Raw genomic sequence first — 21567 nt, forward strand, 5'->3', positions numbered from 1 at the left:
CGTGTCACGCAACTGGGCGTAGTTGGCCACCTGGTTGACAAGGCCGAACCAACTCCTGATGTCCGTCGTGGAGCTAGGGGTGGGGAAGTCCCGGATGGCGTCCAAGTATTTCGGGAGCGGTTCGATGGTAGATTCCGACACCCTGAAGCCAGCAAAATCGACGCACCTCTCCGCGAACTGAAACTTGTCTGAGTTCAACACGATTCCTGACCGGCCGACACGCGTCAGGAAGTCGATGGTCCTCCACCAGTGTTGCTCCAGGTCGGTGTCATAGTGGATGGTATCATCCACGCAACGTTCCTTGCGTTCATAGTCCGAGAGGACGGCATCAAACCGACGGTTGTAGCCATCCCCTGATGACAGGAAACCCTGTGGTGCCCTGGTGTAGCGCCAACGGCCGAAGGGTGTGATGAAGGTAGTGAGGTGGCGATCCGACTCACGCAGGGGGACACTGTGGTAGCCGTTCCAGGCGTCCGTGACGGTCTTCCAGGTGCCCTTAGGGACGCGGCGTGCAAGGTGGAACGGGGACTCAGTGGCGAAGGTCTCACGTTGGCAGAACTTGTTAAGGGGGGAGAGGTCCACGGTCCTGCGTGGGGAGCCGTCGTGCTTCCGAGTGACTACTATACGATGGCACCACGTCACAGGCTCGCCGTATGGCACACGTTCAATGACCCCAAGGGCTTCGTCCCGCAGTAGGTCATCGTGGACCCTCCGCTGCCAGTGTAGAGGCACTGTAGCCGCGGGCCCCAGCTTGCACCGATGAGACCTGGGAGACCGGCTCCGACCCCATGGCGGCCTGTTGACAGTCGGACGACGGCTGTTGACACCTCTGTCGTCGGCGGGCCCTATAGCAGCCGATGCACACCTGGTGAGGCTTAGGATTCCACCCGCGAGGCCCCTCCGTGAAGACGTTAAAGACGCTCTTACATTCCGGGCACGAGGCACGTTTAGCCCCGTCCGCAGGGCTCGGGGCGGGGCTCGGGGCGGGGCTCGTCTGTGGAGTCGTCTTCAGGCGCCGGAATGACGACATGGCTGATAGGGAGGACGACGGGAGAGCGTTACGGGCCATCTCTCTGTTCTCGACGAGTGCAATTACGTTATTAACTGGCTTAACCAGGACGTCAGGTGTCCCCAGCGTCTCGCGGCGTATGTCCGAGTCATAAATGCCATTGAGCAGAACATCACGGATGATGTGGTCGGTATAGTCCACGTCCTTACCACACTCGCATACCGCATTATATGCACATGTCTCTGCTTTACCCCGCACTCTGGCAGCGAATGCACGGAATGTCTCATCGCGTTCCTGGCGGAGCTGAAGTAGCTCGGTGCGCAGGACGCATGTAGCGACTGGGATGACAGCTAGGGAACGCATGACGGTGATTAGGTCTGGCAAGGGTCCGGAAGCGGCGTCGGGAGCGGCTTTCAACAGGCTGTCTCCAAGTACAGGTCCAGCGCACTGAAACAGCTGGAAGGGGGCCTGGGCATCCCCTATGCCTGAGCCGGCGCGGAATACGTCCCATCGGCAGATGAACACGTTCCATTCCTCTATCGACACGCCCACATCAACTTTGGGCCGATCGAGTCTCGGGCCGTGAGGGGCTGGGGCCTGGGCTGGCGCGGCCATGACAGGCGCTGCGTGCTGGTGGCTAAATCCATGAATCGTCAATATAGCAATGACGAGTGCTTCAGACAAGTCTTGGGATTCGAACTCGCAGCCGGGGACAGGGCATCCAACAATGACCATGGTGTCGTCATGAAGAAACACACTCCTCAATGTCAGTCTTGGTACTTTATTGACAAAGATGACGACACCCTGAAACAGAGCAATGCCGCAGGATAAGCTGACAAAGTATTACATACATGCATGTCATGACCAATACACATATATTAAATTACATTTATTAAAGACACACTAAATAGTAGTGGAAACAGTCTTACATGAGTGAGTGGATGAACGTCTCAACTCGAGGCGGAGTGAATGAACAACATGTGAACTAAAATGGCCGCTAAGCACTACCGGGTCAAAGCACGGCATATCCGGGCAGCGACAGCAGTGACGCTGCCCTCTTGTGGCCGGCGATAAACTCTTCATGGAGTAAATCCACAAGCTACCCTGCAGTCTACAAAGTCATTCAAACTTGCTGCACCTTCACCAGCTTTGAGAACACTTTCATGATCAATCATTATAAAACATATCATATATTATTCTGAAATGGACCAATCTGCACAATGACTACTTTTACTGTCGCTACTTTCACTATATTTTGATCCTAATACTTTTCTACTTTTACTTGAGTAACATTTTGAATGCAGGAATTGTACTTGTAGGCGAGTATTCCTACACTCTCAAATTCAAGATCTGAGTACTTCTTCGACCGCTGAAAGTTGCAATACACCAAACAAACCAATTTTTGTTGAGATTAATTTGAGTTGTATTCATCTTAAAAGTGAATGGATTCATTATCCATAATTTAGTAGATTTTAATTTGAATGTCAAATATTTGTAAAAAAGCACGCAAATAGTTACATCTCGTGCTAAAGTGATACATGTATGAGTAGATTAACATAACAATTCCAAACATGCACCTCCACTTAGTGAGAAAGTAAATGTCATTTTAAATAATAGCTGTCCTCATTGACCATTAGAGACACACAGACCCTTTTTTGTACCTCACATTCGACAGTTTAAAGTGTATAAGTGCTTAAAACAGGATGGTTATAAATGCGGCTCTATTTTGTGTCATTCCAATTGATGTTTAAGTGAAAAACATGCCGGTTTCTAGTGTTTCTCTTCATCTACAGTATTTACATATGGGTTCAGGTAATCATAATCAACAGCAATGTTTGGATTGGCATTTTTTTATTTTTTATTTGGTGCCACATTTAAGCATTGTTGAATTAATTTAAATTGTAAAATATCCCTCCAAAATGCCCCTTTAGGACACACAAGGACACAATTTCCCATGTGAGACCCACATGTGACCGATCTATTGATCCATTCAGGGTGAGCGCACTCACAGGTTCTGGCAAGTGGGGTAAAATATGTGGGCTGGTGTTTCTACAATGCTCAGATAATGTCAGCTTTTGGAAACTAACTTTAAATGTTGCCAAATTCGGTGTAGTCTACACACGCTTGCCTACATCACACTTCCTGTGAAAACCACACAGACTATATGTGCCATAACTCACAACAGGGCAGTTTCTCTGCTGCAAAACATTCAAAAAGAAACACTTTCACATATTGATCTCTAACAAAAAAGCAAATATCTAAACCTTGGACTTGGGTTTAGCCTGCTATCTCATTATGTAATGTATGTTCTCTGTATTTTCCTTCTTAGATCCATCATGAATTTCATCCTGGAAACCCTCCATGTCCTCCTGATGTCCATCTGGTACAATCTGGAGTCCTTCGTCCACCTGTTTGTGCCCAGGAAGAGGAAGAACATAGAAGGAGAGGTGGTCCTGATCTCTGGGGCGGGCAGTGGGATCGGTCGCCTCATGGCTCAGGAGTTTGCGGCTCTCAACACTGTGCTAGTGTTGTGGGACATTAACCAGGAGGGGATGAAGGAAACGGCAAGACTGGCTAAAGAGAGCGGAGCCAGCAGAGTGCACTACTATGTGTGTGACTGCAGCAACAAGAACGAGGTTTACAGAGTCGCAGACCAGGTAAGGTTCCTGAAAACTATTACACACACACACACACACACACACACACACACACACACACACACACACACACACACACACACACACACACACACACACACACACACACACACACACACACACACACACACACACACACACACACACACACACACACACACACACACACACACACACACACACACACACACACACACACACACAGGAAGTCGGGGTCGGAACTGGGAAGAAGTCACACCCCAGTTCCAGTAGCAGTCATCTCGGGTTTTAGGGATACTGACATTGATAATATGGATACTGAAATCTATAGGGTTTGGTGATATTTCAAATATTATATCACTGTTTTTTTTGGCTCAATGGCGATATACAATGTCATTTCAAATTTAAAAAAGAATCCCTGTGAATGCTCCTTCAGGTTTTTTCAACTCATGCTAAACTAAATACACCAATATGCAAAAGTAGAACTGGCTGAGCTGGTTTTAAAATAAACAGCCGCAGATGATCTAGACATGGAAATGAACATAACTAGCTTGAAACCCAACAGGTGTCTGGTCTGAGGGGATCCATTGTCACACAGCTACGCTCACTAGAAGCTTAAGGGATACTGATTTTAAAAAGGAAATATTCTGCTCATTTTCAGATTCTTTGCAGATCATTTAAATCCACACACATCTATAGAACACACAAAGGAAAGGGGAAACCCCCACGAGCAGAATGGGGCCTCTTTTAAGTAGACGACAAGTTGTTGTGTTAAAAAGGGAGGACATACTAGGTAACTAAATATTCTAATGATGAAGCAGAAAGTATACTCTGCTAAATACTGCACACACACAAATACACACACACACACACACACACACACACACACACACACACACACACACACACACACACACACACACACACACACACACACACACACACACACACACACACACACACACACACACACACACACACACACACACACACACACACACACACACGCACCACTAGCAACACAGTTTCTGCCCTAGTTGTCAAAAAAGGTATTGTAAGCACACGTATGTATGTATTGTTTGTGTGATGTCCATGCTGGTAGCTTTTGTAAAACCTGGCTAGACAAGTAGACAGGGGAATATTCCCTTATTACATGCTAACCACTGCAGTGGGTTTAAATGTGGGAATGTGGGAACCTTTATTCAACCAGGTGGTCCTGTCCAACATGGCAGCAAGTAGGTCACAACCATAGACTGCATATATAAATGGACGTAGGGTCCGTGACGTCACCCATAGGATTCTGCAGAGTTGCCGTGAAGCCCTTAGTAGCGGAGTCGGCCACTAACGGCTCGACTGTGACGTCAGAGTCCGCCTGCTCCAAATAAGGGCAAAGAGGCGGAGCCGAGGCGGGACCTGCTGCCTCCGAACTGGAAGTAAACAGAGCTAGCTCAGGCTAAGAAGCTAAGCTAACATGAAATACATGCATACCAAGTTACTGCTAACAGTGTAGTTCCCCTATATAAACGTTACCTTCGTAATCAAATGAGACAATCTGCAAGAGAATTAGCTATATGTTGTTATTCTTAATGCTTGTCATTCACACGTTGAGAAAAGACGGACTCCACCGCCCGGACCTAACGGAGCCGCAGGGGGCTAGCTCCGGGACGCCGGCTGGAGCTAGCCCCCTGCGGCTCCGTTAGCTCCGGCGGCCACCACTGGGATAATTGGGTCCCCTATTAACATTTGCTCCCGTTTAGCATTATGGGCGTCATAGCCATAGACTATAAAAGTCTTACCCTAAAGGGTTACGTCCTTAGATGGCTAATAAGTAACGAGCTAAGCTACCAAGCACACAAACACCTGCGAACGGGGTTAACATGTATAATATTATCATTTTAGACTTCTTGGAAGTTCTGTTAGTACATTCAAGCGCACAGCACGACATTGTAATTGTCTGGTATATCACCACGAACACGGCTAAAGCTAAAGGGTCAAGTACAGTACTATGACTAACTAACGTTGTAGCTTCTATGGTTGTAGCCTAGCAGAGTGGACACGTTGCTGTTAGTTGTGTTTAATAATTTAGCCCCGGGGCCCGTTTAATACCGGGGATCGGTACCTATCCCTACTCCTTAATGGAGGGACCTGCGCAATACATCACGGTATCGTCCGCTTACACATTTAAAGTTGCTCCATCCACATTTTGACCTAAGCTGTAGATGGAGAATAATAGTGGACCTAAAACAGAACCTTGTGGTACATCATTAATGTTTAACCACTCAGAAGTGAGCCCATCAAATTGAACACATTGGGACCTTTCAGAGAGGTAGTTCACAAACCACCCCACTCTGCATGGTTGGATGCAGGCCAGCCTCTGCTTCAGGATATGACGGTTGACGGTATCGAACGCCTTGGAAAGATCAATAAGCAGAGCTGCACTACTCTGCTTACTGTCTAAGATACCCGCAATATCATTCACCACTTTCATTGTCGCAGTGATGGTGCTTTCTGAAACCTGACTGATGTTTACATAACTCCTTTACCTGCACTCACCAGGCTTTCAAGAACCTTAACCAGAACTGAAAATGTAGAGGTGGGCCTATACTTATTTAATAAAGTAGCCTCCCCTCCTTTTAGTAAAGGCAGGACATAAGCTGAGTTTCATACTTTTGGATATGTCTTCGTGCTGAGGGAGAGGTTAAAAAGAGCAGTGAGAGGTGGAGCAATACAATCTGCAGCTATCTTTAAAAAGAAAGGTTCTACGTTGTCTGGACCAGCCGGTTTCTTAGGATCTAACTTGGTTAAGGCTTCATGAACAACATCAACAGTAAAAGGAGAAAAACTTAAGGGCTTTTCCAAACCACATTGTTCAGAGTCACAGACTGTGGTGTTCACAGAAGCAGAGTTCGAAACAGAATCAAACGGAGAGCCACATATCGATGTAATGGCTTTCCAAAATGTTCTAGGATTGTTCAGGTTTTTAGTGGTAACTAATAGATACTACTTAGCTATTTTGATTTTACCCTTTTGGACCTTTGTGTCCCTAATTGTGGCAACTACACAGTGGTCACTCACATCATTAGCAAATACTCCCACAGATGAGTATTTATGGGGAACATTAGTTAAAATTAGATAAATTAAGGAGGATTTACTCGGGCACTTTATATTAGGACGAGTAGGACTGTCTAAAATCTGAGTAACATTTAATTAAATAGACAGAGACTCCTTGACTGCTGAGGGAGGTCTGTAACAGCCCACCACCATGACCTGTTGGCCCTTTGCCGCTTCAATATTCATGGCTAAAACGTATTTTTCACATAAATGGCAACGCCACCACCTTTCGTAGGTCGGTCGGTACGATATACATTGTAACCATTTAAGGAGATGTCAGAGGCCGAAATAGATTTTTTTTAGCCACGTTTCTGATAAAACAATGACATCTGTGTCAGTCGAGTTTGCCAGGATGCGGACAAAATCTAGTTTAGATTTAGATAAAAGACTGCGCACATTCAAGTGGATGAAACCCAACCCAGACCTAGATTTAAAATCAGCAGGAGTAGCGATCTGACTACCACTACTGGGAGGTCCAGGGTTTGGTTGCACATTTCCTGATAGCAATAATAACAAGAAAACCAGGCATATTTTCCTCTTAATCGACACACATAAATTGTCACCTACTTTAAAATCACCAGCAAAGTCTGCGAAAGTGTGGTTAGAGCTCAAGAAGCAGTCCTGAAGAACCATCATGGAAGACAAGCTAAAAAGAAAACATAGTTTGCCGAACTGATGGGCTGTGACAAGGCGACTGGAAACACACCCGATCCTTTGCAGGGGATGCCCACTGCGGGCGGCAGAACAGACCGGAATCCAATCGACTTCTCAGGATGACGAGAGAACTTCTCACTGTCCAAGACAGCCAACAGGCACAGCAGAATCACGATAGGGGCCATTTTCCCACGCCAGCACAGCAGCGCAGGGCAGATGGAAGCAGGCCTCAGCTACAGCAGGGCAGATGGAAGCAGGTCTCAGCTACAGCAGTAAAGCAGGGCAGATGGAAGCAGGCCTCAGCTACAGCACAGCAGGGCAGATGGAAGCAGGCCTCAGCTACAGCATGGCAGATGGAAGCAGGTCTCAACTACAGCTACAGCAGGGCAGATGGAAGCAGGTCTCAGCAACAGCAGCAAAGCATGGCAGATGGAAGCAGGCCTCAGCTACAGCAGCAAAGCAGGGCAGATAGAAGCAGGCCTCAGCTACAGCAGCAAAGCAGGGCAGATGGAAGCAGGCCTCAGCTACAGCAGTAAAGCAGGGCAGATGCAAGCAGGCCTCAGCTACAGCAGCAAAGCAGGGCAGATGGAAGCAGGCCTCAGCTACAGCACAGCAGGGCAGATGGAAGCAGGCCTCAGCTACAGCAGCAGCGCAGGGCAGATGGAAGCAGGTCTCAGCTACAGCAGCAAAGCAGGGCAGATGGAAGCAGGCCTCAGCTACAGCAGCAAAGCAGGGCAGATGGAAACAGGCCTCAGCTACAGCAGCAAAGCAGGGCAGATGGAAGCAGGCCTCAGCTACAGCAGCAAAGCAGGGCAGATGGAAGCAGGCCTCAGCTACAGCAGCAAAGCAGGGCAGATGGAAGCAGGCCTCAGCTACAGCAGCAAAGCAGGGCAGATGGAAGCAGGCCTCAGCTACAGCAGCAAAGCAGGGCAGATGGAAGCAGGCTTCAGCTACAGCAGCAAAGCAGGGCAGATAGAAGCAGGCCTCCGCTACAGCAGCAAAGCAGGGCAGATGGAAGAAGGCCTTAGCTACAGCAGCAAAGCAGGGCAGATGGAAGCAGGCCTCAGCTACAGCAGCAAAGCAGGGCAGATGGAAGCAGGCCTCCGCTACAGCAGCAAAGCAGGGCAGATGGAAGCAGGCCTCAGCTACAGCAGCAAAGCAGGGCAGATGGAAGCAGGTCACCCTTGAAAAAGAGATCTTTTGATCTCAAGGGGCTTTCACCTGGTTAAATAAAGGCTACAAACAAACAAGGTCTATTCATTTATCAGTTATTCCTCACGTGCTGCTTTCTCTCTGAGACCGGACCGATATTTTCTTTGTTTCCTCGTCACCGGCATATGCCATATGGCCCCTCCACCTCATCATTGTCCTTCACTATGCTATCCACATCATGTTATCAGATTTTTTTTAGCCACGTTTCTGATAAAACAATGACATCTGTGTCAGTCGAGTTTGCCAGGATGCGGACAAAATCTAGTTTAGATTTAGATAAAAGACTGCGCACATTCAAGTGGATGAAACCCAACCCAGACCTAGATTTAAAATCAGCAGGAGTAGCGATCTGACTACCACTACTGGGAGGTCCAGGGTTTGGTTGCACATTTCCTGATAGCAATAATAACAAGAAAACCAGGCATATTTTCCTCTTAATCGACACACATAAATTGTCACCTACTTTAAAATCACCAGCAAAGTCTGCGAAAGTGTGGTTAGAGCTCAAGAAGCAGTCCTGAAGAACCATCATGGAAGACAAGCTAAAAAGAAAACATAGTTTGCCGAACTGATGGGCTGTGACAAGGCGACTGGAAACACACCCGATCCTTTGCAGGGGATGCCCACTGCGGGCGGCAGAACAGACCGGAATCCAATCGACTTCTCAGGATGACGAGAGAACTTCTCACTGTCCAAGACAGCCAACAGGCACAGCAGAATCACGATAGGGGCCATTTTCCCACGCCAGCACAGCAGCGCAGGGCAGATGGAAGCAGGCCTCAGCTACAGCAGGGCAGATGGAAGCAGGTCTCAGCTACAGCAGTAAAGCAGGGCAGATGGAAGCAGGCCTCAGCTACAGCACAGCAGGGCAGATGGAAGCAGGCCTCAGCTACAGCATGGCAGATGGAAGCAGGTCTCAGCTACAGCTACAGCAGGGCAGATGGAAGCAGGTCTCAGCAACAGCAGCAAAGCATGGCAGATGGAAGCAGGCCTCAGCTACAGCAGCAAAGCAGGGCAGATGGAAGCAGGCCTCAGCTACAGCAGCAAAGCAGGGCAGATGGAAGCAGGCCTCAGCTACAGCAGTAAAGCAGGGCAGATGCAAGCAGGCCTCAGCTACAGCAGCAAAGCAGGGCAGATGGAAGCAGGCCTCAGCTACAGCACAGCAGGGCAGATGGAAGCAGGCCTCAGCTACAGCAGCAGCGCAGGGCAGATGGAAGCAGGTCTCAGCTACAGCAGCAAAGCAGGGCAGATGGAAGCAGGCCTCAGCTACAGCAGCAAAGCTGGGCAGATGGAAGCAGGCCTCAGCTACAGCAGCAAAGCAGGGCAGATGGAAGCAGGCCTCAGCTACAGCAGCAAAGCAGGGCAGATGGAAACAGGCCTCAGCTACAGCAGCAAAGCAGGGCAGATGGAAGCAGGCCTCAGCTACAGCAGCAAAGCAGGGCAGATGGAAGCAGGCCTCAGCTACAGCAGCAAAGCAGGGCAGATGGAAGCAGGCCTCAGCTACAGCAGCAAAGCAGGGCAGATGGAAGCAGGCCTCAGCTACAGCAGCAAAGCAGGGCAGATGGAAGCAGGCCTCAGCTACAGCAGCAAAGCAGGGCAGATAGAAGCAGGCCTCCGCTACAGCAGCAAAGCAGGGCAGATGGAAGAAGGCCTTAGCTACAGCAGCAAAGCAGGGCAGATGGAAGCAGGCCTCAGCTACAGCAGCAAAGCAGGGCAGATGGAAGCAGGCCTCCGCTACAGCAGCAAAGCAGGGCAGATGGAAGCAGGCCTCAGCTACAGCAGCAAAGCAGGGCAGATGGAAGCAGGTCACCCTTGAAAAAGAGATCTTTTGATCTCAAGGGGCTTTCACCTGGTTAAATAAAGGCTACAAACAAACAAGGTCTATTCATTTATCAGTTATTCCTCACGTGCTGCTTTCTCTCTGAGACCGGACCGATATTTTCTTTGTTTCCTCGTCACCGGCATATGCCATATGGCCCCTCCACCTCATCATTGTCCTTCACTATGCTATCCACATCATGTTACCTAGATAAATGGCAAAAACTGAGATTAACTACTTGGCTACTATTAGCAACCCAATCCAATTAGCAACAAGGCTATGGAATCTTCATTGTTGTTGTTGCTCCAAGTTAGCTAACACCTGTTAGTTATAATAAACACATGTTACCCCTATGGCGTCAGGCTCCTATTCCCCTTTATCACGTGTGTGTGTGTGTGTGTGTGTGTGTGTGTGTGTGTGTGTGTGTGTGTGTGTGTGTGTGTGTGTGTGTGTGTGTGTGTGTGTGTGTGTGTGTGTGTGTGTGTGTGTGTGTGTGTGTGTGTGTGTGTGTGTGTGTGTGTGTGTGTGTGTGTGTGTGTGTGTGTGTGAGTGTGTGTGTGTCTTTAAAGCAGGGCAGGGATGAGTGTTGTGTAAACATTCAGTGTTTTGACTAAATGCAGGGAGTGGTGAGTCATGTAAATGATTATTTAGCGTAAATGTAAAATGAATGTGTCTTATATGGAAACGCTGTAAAAAAAAAAGCGTGTGTCTGGTTTCCGATAAACAAATGCTACAACTCCACAAACCTCCTTCTGATGCAAGTGGAAGAGCTCTGTTTAATATTTATGTTGTCATGACAGATTGAAAGATTAGGAAAGAAAGGTTATGTCACTGTTTACTATTCTTTGTATTCATGTTAAGTTATTTGAAGAGGACAGGTTAAGCCTATTTTCAGGTGTATATCAGTATGTAGTGTCTCTACTGGGACATGTCTCCATGCTTTAATGTTCAAAAAGCTCTTTATTTTTCTCATACTGCCTCTGCTGCAGCACCTCCTTTCACTCTCTGTCTGAAACCAGAGCCCAGTCTGCTCTGATTGGTGGCTGGCCGGCTCTGTTGTGATTGGTCAACCGCTTAGAGATGACCCGCCCCTTAGCCTATCACGTACAATGTGATGGAGCGCTAGCCAATAGAAGTGTGAGTGTTCCTTAGGGATGTCATTTACGGAAGTAAACAAAGAAGTCCAATGGAGGCTTTCAGGCAGGGGGGGGGCCAGACCAGTTACATGCCCATAAACCTATACAGGTGCATCTCAATACATTTTAATATTGTGAAAAAGTTAATTTACTGTTACTCATATTATATGGATTCATTACACACAAAGTGAAATATTTCAAGCCTTTATTTGTTTTAATCTTGATGATTACAGCTAATGAAAACCCAAAAATCAGTATCTCAGAACATTTGAATATTACATAAGACCAAGAAACCTTTCCACGATATTCTAATTTGGGACCCCCTTGAAAACGAGATGGTGCATCTCAAGGGGTTTATCCCAATGAATAAAATGTCTAATCCATTTCTAATTGAGATGCACCTGTATAACACCCTACATAGGAAAGGAAAACCCAAAGAGCATAATAGGGCTCTTTAAAGTATTGTTGTAACATATACTATTGTATCATCAACTTGGTAATGGACCTGGCAAGATGTATTTGGATGGACATATCTACTAAGTAGCCCAGGAAATTCATATCTAGAATGTCTTCATGCATGGACCTGAATTTCCCCTCTGGGATTAATACAAATGAATTATATTATTAATCCTAATCTTTGAAAGTATATTTTTACAAAATTGGATCACTGACCTTTTCCTGTGCTGCATGCAGGTGAAGCGGGAGGTGGGAGACGTCAGCATTCTGGTGAACAATGCTGGTATTGTGACGGGGAAGACGTTCATGGAGGCTCCTGATTCCCTGATTGAGAAGACGATGGAGGTCAACACCATGTCTCACTTCTGGGTCAGTCAGACACAACATACCCACACAGCTTACCTCTGGGTCCAAAGTATTTCTTACAGAGACTTCACCTGATTGATGATGAAGAGACAGATCAGTCAATATTGTAGAGATATGATCATTGTTTTAATCATTTAGCATTTCTTTCTAATCATGTTCTAAATGTAGGCAGGGCAAGGAACTCCAACACCATTTACTATACAATTACATTTGATTGAATCATCAATACATTCCAGAAAGATTAAATCCAGTTAAGCGTTAAAGTTTGGTCCACTAATTTGTTTCTTCCACGACTACATATCAGATAACTGAAATGCGGTCATGTGACTTCTATAAGCACATTTCGTCTCTTCATGAAGAACCAAAGATCTAGTTAAAAGTTCACCGTTGAAGCATTGAATTTAATTTTGATTTATCAAAAATAATCCTGTATTGAAGTGATGTCCTGTGAAAGTCAATTGTCCTCTGAGCTCTACAATCAAATCCCTGTTCAGGTCTCTATATTAAATATCATGCTTAATTTGTGTCTCTCTCTGCTCAGACCTACAAGGCTTTCCTTCCCGCCATGATTGCCAACAATCACGGCCATCTTGTCAGCATTGCTAGTTCTGCTGGACTCATATCCTGCAATGGATTGGCAGGTATGGATGTTTCTGATTTCCCCATTGTTACATTTAAATGATCCATCCTTAACATTTTCCAGTTCCAATCTTTCTTTGTCTCGTGTGCGGGGTGTTTTGGCTCGACCCTTTTCAACTGAAATGTTCTCATTTTGCAACTCAAAGGTTTATTCGAAAAAAATTCTGACAAAATGTGACGGCTTAAAAGCTCACAGTATTTGATCAGTGCGGATCAAATACGAATCAAGTGAACTTTTTAGTCTCAATCTCACTATTTGATGGGACTTCAAAGCAGTGACATTGCTTCAGGGAATATGAGAATAGTTTTATCTAGAACAGTGCTTCTCTGGTGGTCCGTGAGTATATTGGTAAAATGTCACATTTGAAATAAGTTTTCCTCACTCTCGCGGGAATATCTCCGCAATGCAGCAAGCTTAAGGCCCAATCCCAAACCACCCCCTCGACCCTACCCCTCCGTGACGGAGTGAACTCCGTCTGTAGCCACACTCGCAGCTCAACGAGGCTCCCTCCTGTCAGATGGAGGGAGTAAATACAGCAGCAAGCTTTGGGACGGCCTCCCCTCTCTCCGGCAGAAACAGGAAATGCCGTAACTGTATGTAACAACGGTTTCAAACAGCATCTCTTAGACAAAAAAATGTAAATTAATAATTCAAATAAAACTCCAAACATCTTTCATTGTGTTTCAAAGCTCTTTTAGTTTTAAACCTGATGTTTATAAGCTTCTTAGTTTTTGCAGCGGTCTGTAAATATACACAACTTTATAATAAAATGCACACATTTACCTTTTTCTAGACTAAACACAGGTTTGATCCTAAGTTAAAAACATATGAGGTCATCATGAGGCTGTTAACATCGCAGTTTATCAGTGGATGTTTGCTGGAACTACTTGTACACAGCGTGTTTCCTGACGGACACACACAGCGTGACTCCGGTCAGGTAGAGACCGGTCTCAAGTCAGCACCTCTGCAGACTCGCTGTTTGAGGGCTTGATAGCCCACTCCCCCTCCACACTCGTTGCTTTGGAACAGCCCTCAATATGGCGGACCCCCCGCGTGAACGCGCAAACGGAGGGGTAGGGTGTAGGGGGCGGTTTGGGAATGGGCCTAAATTTCAATTGCATGATATAGCCCAGCGCAACACCTTCGTCACACATGTTGCCACTTGTTTGTACTATTTTCAGGCGATTTGTAATCTGGTCTGTAGGCTATGTGTTTTTATTTTTTATTTCAAGAAGCGTATAAAACAAACAATGGATGAACATTTATCCTTGCTGGAAGTAGATTTAGATGTGTCAGATAGAGATTATTATCTAATATATGCATGAAGTCCGTTGATGATCAGAGGCTGTTGTTTGGGCTGCAAAAACGTTTTTTTATTTTTGTTTTGTAGGCAGACCATGCAGGCCAGCCCGATGGTCACCAAGGTTCATGTTTTAATAGCATTTTTACAAAAAAAGCCCACGCGAGCCTAACACGTGAAAAAATGGCTTAGACCTCAGAGTTAAACTTGGGCCTGCGACCATAGTTTTTCTGTATTTTGTTTTGAAAATCCACAGCGGAGGTTTGTGTCAAACTACATGCGGTGTATTTTGCATATCTCTCAGTAGCCAACGATCTGTGAGTCTGTTGGCTCGGACATAAACTCCGTAATAAATGTAGTCTACATTTCATAAGAGGTGTAAAACCTGATTATTTTAGATCGCATTTGAACGAAATGCTTATATAATCTGTAGTTGTATTTTTGATTTAATGTGTGAACGAGGCGATACAGAGAAGGTTAGGCTGTCATTGCTAGGCTGTCCTACTGTTGGAGTGGGAAGCAGGCCTATTGTTTTTGGATATTTGTGGAGTTAGGTGGTCCGCGAGTGTTTTTTTATTGGTTAAGTGTTCCTTGGTATGAAAAAGTTTGAGAAACACTGATCTAGAACTAGATAAATACTTAGGACTGGGTGAGAAAGCTTCAGATGTGGCCAGGCAGGAGCTGTGTCACTTTTGTTGCTGCGGCGAATGTCTTTGTCAATTCTCCTGCCGTAACTTCCGATAAATATTCAGTGTCTGACTTCCAGTTGCCTCTCAATGAAACGTCAAACCTATGTACGTATGTTGTGCTGCATCCTGTAATTAAAGTGACAGTATGATGTTTTTAAGTTAATGTTCCAGATCTGTACAAATGTTAGAGTGAGTGGTTTTAACAAGCACACTCTGCAGTTTGTTTTTCATCTGTTATCTTTTTATTATAGTTCTAGTACTAGTCACCGTGAACTTTGTCTGAGTCTAAACATAGATAGGTGATTGTCCCAACTCCAGGGCTGTGTTGGAAGTAATACAATCATCATAAATGACAAAACAGTAATTAAGTTCCCTTCAGGTTACTTAATCTGCTCATAGTTTAAAAAGGTGATTCACAGTGAAGTCAATGTGAACATATTGCAACATGAATATTGATCTGGGCCCTCGCAGTGCTTAACTCCCTCACACAACTGTGTCTCAGGGCTTCTTAACATTTAACAACCTATGAATGTGTCATACCCACTTAGCGGGAAGAGACTCAGCTAACTGACGATTTGAACAATTCTCACAAGAATCGTCTAATGAATCGTTTTTTGTTGTATTTCCACTCGGGATAGTTCCAGCTAACGGGTACTTTTTCACAGTTTTTCTGGCCCTCCAAAATCCAGGTTCTTTCCGGACCAACAACCGGGCTGAGTATGCTAAACTAGTGAGAGAATCGCTGGCAAGGGGGCTACAACTACAACAAAATGAACATATTTGACCGTGATTTAATTGTAATACACGTTAAAAAAATTATGCCGAAGAACAACATACTGATACCGGTTAGTAAAAACCATGGATTAATGCTTTAATTTTTTCATTTATAGAAGAAACGACGATAGCGTGTGCGACAACTCTTTTATAAAACTGAGTGTGTATTTTTATTGCATGGACTGGGGCAAATCTGCCCCTTATATTTGTATCGTGTGGCCAGGTGTCACACACTGCACCTTTTATTTTAATCATGGCTGTGTGAAAGTGTCACATTTTCATTTAATTACCAATAAATAAAATAAATTCAACATCAGGGAGTTTATATCTAAATGCTCAGAACAGACCCCGAACGTTGGTGGTGTTTAAACACATTTGATTATCAGATCATTTTCAGTGCAGCTGTATGGCCATGTTGAGGCTGAACTAATCACCAATCACAGTAGAACATCGGAAACCAATTTGGATTGGTGTTCGCAATTTTAGTAATTATTTTCTTGAAATGGACCCAAAATGTTTAAATCCGTAACTTTTTTTGAAAGGTTGATTTTACAATAGTCATCTGCAAACCTAGCTATTTTAGTAATTGTGGAAGTGGAGACATGCAACTACATATGTTTCTTTTGTTTTCAGTACAGATCAGTCCTAGTCTTGTTTCCTCTTTTTTTCTTTAATGATATGGGTTTTGGTTGCACTTTGTTTGAGAAGCACTGGCAGGCATCTGCTGACTTCATTAGGCAACCAGATAAAAATTCCTTTAATAATACTTTAAGATAATCACTCGTCGCCCTCTCACCCATATTCATCAGAAAGATTAGAGTGCCTTATCAATATTGACTCTGCCTTGATTATATGATTCAAAAGATGTAGCCGTGGCACAAGATAATAACTGGTGGAACAAACAACATGTCACATGACTACTTTGAATGTGCATGATTTCCTGTGCTCACTTCCTACTTCCTCTGAATGAAACCAGAGACACTGAGAAGATGCGGTGGGAAGATACGCTGCACTGATCTTCAGATACATTGTATTCTAAATGTTGAACAGCCTTAGACCTGAAATCAACCATTTGTCCATCTCCTCTACAATCTGACTGATGTCAGCTCAGTAAAACATGACTTGTGGATATTCTGCATATTCGAACATTTGCGACACAATTCTGCCTGTGCGAAAACGAGGACCTTTAAGTCACCGCTTTGAAATGGAGTTGAAAGCAACACAAAGGAGTTGGCTTTAGTCTTAGAAAAGTTGTTGGAAGTATTCACCGTCAAATTAAATGCACACACACCAGATTGTTCACAGATTCAACAGTTCTACTTTTTTCATATCAATCACACACAAACAAACTCGCACACACACTCCTTTCCCATCTCCATGGCAACTGCACTTGGTGGGGTTACATCAAGCTCCCAGAAAGTGGGCCAAGCGTTGAAGCTAATTATCAACAGTGGCCAAACGGTGGTACTACAACTTCTGTGTCAGTCAATCGTCGTCATTGGTCCCTGAAAGACTTTTCCCATTTACTTCCATCGGGAGAAAGACATCTGTAAATCAGTGTCATGGTTTTGTTCGGTAAGCCAACTTCACAGTCTTGCATTTGAATAGCCTTTTAACATTTGAATAATTATAAAATGCTCCGATAGCTGATTCCAGGGATATTTTGCCTCTCACTAAGCCGAGCCCAGACATGACATGGTGGATTGGAGGCGGAGCTTAGGGAGAACACTTGTGTGCATGCTCTATGGCCCAATGGATGCGTTAGTTCGCTGGGAGAACCAGGTGCCATTTGGTCTGGAGTTAGACCACTTTGGCTTCATTCTCCACTGAGCAGCTTTCATAGGACTGAACGGGGCCCCGCCTCCAACGCTGTATCTAGTTCTCTTTATACCTCCATGGGTTACACACACATAACCTGTTCATAAAGTCTTAAGAGGTTTGCTACTTGTAAAACACAGTACTGTTGTGCATCAAGGTATTCAAAACAGTAAGAATATTTCTCCATAATAATAATAATATATAATATATAATATTTTTATAGCGCCTTTCAGGAAACCCAAGGTCGGGTAGGGGGGGGGGGGAGTAGGGGAAAAAAAAGGCAGACAGGTTAAGGGGGTGGGGGGGGAAGTAGTGGAAAAATAAACCTATTAAACTAACTATACAGTGGGGAAAGCCTTGGTAAAAAGGTGCGTTTTGAGGGCTTTTTTGAAGATGTCCAGGGTTGGGGCGCTGCGGATTTCGGGGGGGAGAGAGTCTATTAATCTAAACAGGCTGGCTTAATGTGTCAAAGTTGATGACACATGATGTCATCTGGATTCGTTCACCGTTATATTGAATTGGCATGGAGAATTGTGAGATTTCACTAAACATTGACGACTACATTTCTACAAGAAAAATGACTAAACTACTACATTGTTTAAATTGTGTTGATTTAATTTGTGAAGATGTTCTACCTCAGTGTGCTTTTTATTTATGAGGGTTCAGTGTGGGAGATCTTTATGAGTATGATATACACAGTTCTTACATTTTTACCTGAGTGTTTTTGTTCTTGATGACTTTCAAGGGAACATGTGATTGGGTGGAGTGAGTGTGGATTAGCAGTATTTCTGGGTTGTACGGTTACTTTTAAAATGCTCAAGCTTTCCTCCTCTTCTCTCTGCAGACTACTGCGCCAGTAAGTTTGCAGCAGTAGGTTTTGCGGAGTCCGTGGGTCTGGAGCTGTTGGCCACTGGGAAAGATGGCGTGAAGACAACCATTGTGTGCCCATACTTCATCAACACAGGAATGTTCGATGGATGTCAAACTAAGTAGGTCTCTTTACAGGATTTCTTTTTTGTCTGTTCATGTAATGTCTGCAGACCTGCAAGGGGTGTGTAACAGCAAGGACTTTGGACATATTAGCTATTATTTGTTCAGGTTGCCCGGGAGTAACCTACATCAATTTGTTAGTAGTAGATACTATGCTTGCTCTCGCCTCTGCTTACTTTCTTCTGCTGATTTTCCTATTGTTCTTATCTGAAAACTTTGAGCTGGGACTGTTATTCTTTGTAGATGGACAGAGGACTCTTGTCATATTTTAACAAAAACCTCAGTCCTGCAGTAGCATGGCCTACATACAGCTAAAGCCTAGACTGCATGCTACTTAGCTAAAGCTAGTTAGCAACAAAAGGCCTCTCCATCTCTACTGATGACTTCCATAAACTACTTCTGAAGATTGCTGTGTTGTAAACTGAAATGGACCGGTTGGAAGTTAAAGGCCTCATGTTTTAGCCATTTCTACTGATCATAATTCCATTGCTGAGGTCTACTAGAATAGATTTACATTGTTCAATGTTCCCAAATCACATTGGTTTTTCATACAGCATCTCTGTATAGCATGTGTATTCACTCTCTGTCCTACACGCCTTGTTTGAGCTCCTGCCCCCCCCCCCCCCCCTCTATGAGCCCAGTGTGTTCTGATTGGTCAACCACCAGAGAGGCTCCCCCCTGTCTGAGTGCTTTCCCAGGTTGCAGTCGAATAGTCCAAAGTCAGCTCCTATCGTCTATCCCTATCATCTGTTCCTTGATCTCTGAGTGAAACGTCACGGGGTTAAGGGATAGTGGATAGGAGAATTCAAAAGGATTTAGGAGAAGAGACTGCGGTGCTTTGAGAATCCGACTGCACTTTCACTATCCCACGTGTTTATGATGCGCCAGCAGACGTCATGAATGTGCGTCTGCTGCTCTGGGGAAACTACAGTTTTCCATACAGCGGAATACAACATGGATGTAGGCTATAATAAGAACAGACAGAGAAACATATTCTTCATGACCAAAGTTGGAATTTAAATAAAAAAGGAATGTGAAACGTATGCTCGTCACCCTCTCCCTCCGGTCCACATTAATACAAAATGATCCCAATACGTATGATTGTATAAACTCGTTTTTTCGTATCAATGCACACATCCCACATAGTGCCATGGCGACCCTTGTTGTTAATTCAGTGTACCAGCCTTTAACCTTGATCTAATGACTCACACAAACGGACAAGAAGAGCGACGAGCCTCAGGCCTCTCCGGGGACACTTTAACTGGCAGACATTGGACTGACGGTGCCTTTCTTTTTTCACAGAACACAGAATTTGTGTGATTATACAAAATTCAATTAAATAAACCCCACTGCATATTTACATCTGTTACACTTGCAGACTAGTGTCCATCTGTATTTCTGTCTCTCTGCATTCCCCCATCAAACAGCCCCTGAAGGCACCAGGACACATGCCTGACCTGTCACTTCCTACTTCTCACACACTTTTAAAACAGCATCTAAAAAAGGACCTGCTCAAAGGATCAACATTTTGTGGTATCCATTTATTGCTGTATTATTTTGTCTAAATCCTTTTTCTTGCTTTCACCAGGTGGCCAACGCTGCTGCCAATCCTGGATCCAAACTATGTAGCCAAGAAGATCATCACGGCTGTGCTCACAGACCAGGTGTTCCTGCTCCTGCCCAGGACCATGTACCTCATCACGGCTCTCAAGACGTGAGTGTCTACCTTGTTACTTCCCTTCACTGAAACCCTTTCTCCATACACCGTTCACTGTACATATCTACGAGTCAATAGCGGACCTAAAGTGTGTTCAGCAACTCGACTTTCTTTTAGTCTCCTGACCTTTATGCTAAGCCTTGAAGTGAAGGTATTTTCACTAGGTCATGCACACATGTAGACTTGTTCAGAAAGGATGCCAACATGTCTAACGTGGCTGCACCACATTACTGTTGTCAGATTCGAAAAGCTTAAAGAGGCCCTATTATACTTCCCTGTAGTGTGTTCTATAGGTTTTAGTGCATGCAAATGGTCTGCAGAGGCTATAATCACTTTGTTCACTCCAGGGAATTTCTCTCCTACACCCCCCCCCCCCCCCCTTGCCTAAAACGCCTCCATTGGACTCCTTTGTTTACTTCCCGAACATAATGACATCACTATGTCACACGTGTGCTCCTATTGGTTGGCGCTCCTAAACATTGTATGTGATAGGCTAAGGGGCGGGACATCTCTAAGCAGTTGAACAATCACAACAGAGCCGGCCAGCTAACCAGTCAAAGCAGACTGGGCTCTGGTTTCAGACAGAGGGTGAAAAGAGGCGCTGCAATCTCAAGGGCCACGCTCAATAGGCGCGTTCACACCGCAGTACTTTTCCCACAAAGGTTCATGAGAACTCTTTAGTTCTCATGAACTGAGTACAGATCGCGTTCACACCGGAATAAGTCCCTGGGGGAGGATTAGGCAAATGAAGCCGCTGACGTCACTTCTTCTTCTTCTTCTGCTTTGGGCTTACTGGCAGGCCGCAAACCACTTCACGGCGTATACTGCCACCCAAAGTCCCCGGCCGGAAGTCCCCGGAGTTGGGGAAGGCTTCAGTAGAAGCTGCTGGGAGTCCCAGCAGCTTCTACTGAAGCCTTCCGAGTAAATCGCCAGAACGCCGACACCTCCTCATCTCCACCGCTCCCATGTTTTATTTTGTGTTGCCATAAGTTAGTCTCTCTGCGTTTCTGCGCTGGGCTAATGCTAATAATGCTAATGCTAATGCTAATAATGCTAATGCGAGGATAATAAAATGGCGGCTTCACAAAACTTTTTGGGAGTTTTACGTGGCGTGGTTTGCAATCCGCCCAGCCAATCAGACATAGGAACCTTTTTCTTCCACGAAAGTCCCTGCTCTCTAGCAGGGACTGAAAAGGGGTTGAAAAGGTTCTCATTAACTAATTTGAGTTCCGGTTCTTTT

The 21567-nt window shown here is 45.2% G+C and overlaps 1 protein-coding gene across 1 annotated transcript in view; it reads left to right on the forward strand.

The window, feature by feature from the left end:
* LOC117449405 (epidermal retinol dehydrogenase 2-like) overlaps nucleotides 1–21567 on the forward strand; it is a 31228-nt gene that overhangs the window by 3370 nt on the left and 6291 nt on the right. Inside the window, exons 2-6 of the mRNA XM_034087067.2 lie at nucleotides 3339–3666; nucleotides 12271–12402; nucleotides 12941–13040; nucleotides 18465–18609; nucleotides 20199–20324. Coding sequence (XP_033942958.1) covers nucleotides 3346–3666; nucleotides 12271–12402; nucleotides 12941–13040; nucleotides 18465–18609; nucleotides 20199–20324 — 824 coding nt within the window. The 5' untranslated portion in view covers nucleotides 3339–3345. The remainder of the gene's footprint in view (nucleotides 1–3338; nucleotides 3667–12270; nucleotides 12403–12940; nucleotides 13041–18464; nucleotides 18610–20198; nucleotides 20325–21567) is intronic.

The sequence above is a fragment of the Pseudochaenichthys georgianus genome, chromosome 7 (assembly GCF_902827115.2).
Source record: "Pseudochaenichthys georgianus chromosome 7, fPseGeo1.2, whole genome shotgun sequence".
NCBI classification, from domain to species: domain Eukaryota; kingdom Metazoa; phylum Chordata; class Actinopteri; order Perciformes; family Channichthyidae; genus Pseudochaenichthys; species Pseudochaenichthys georgianus.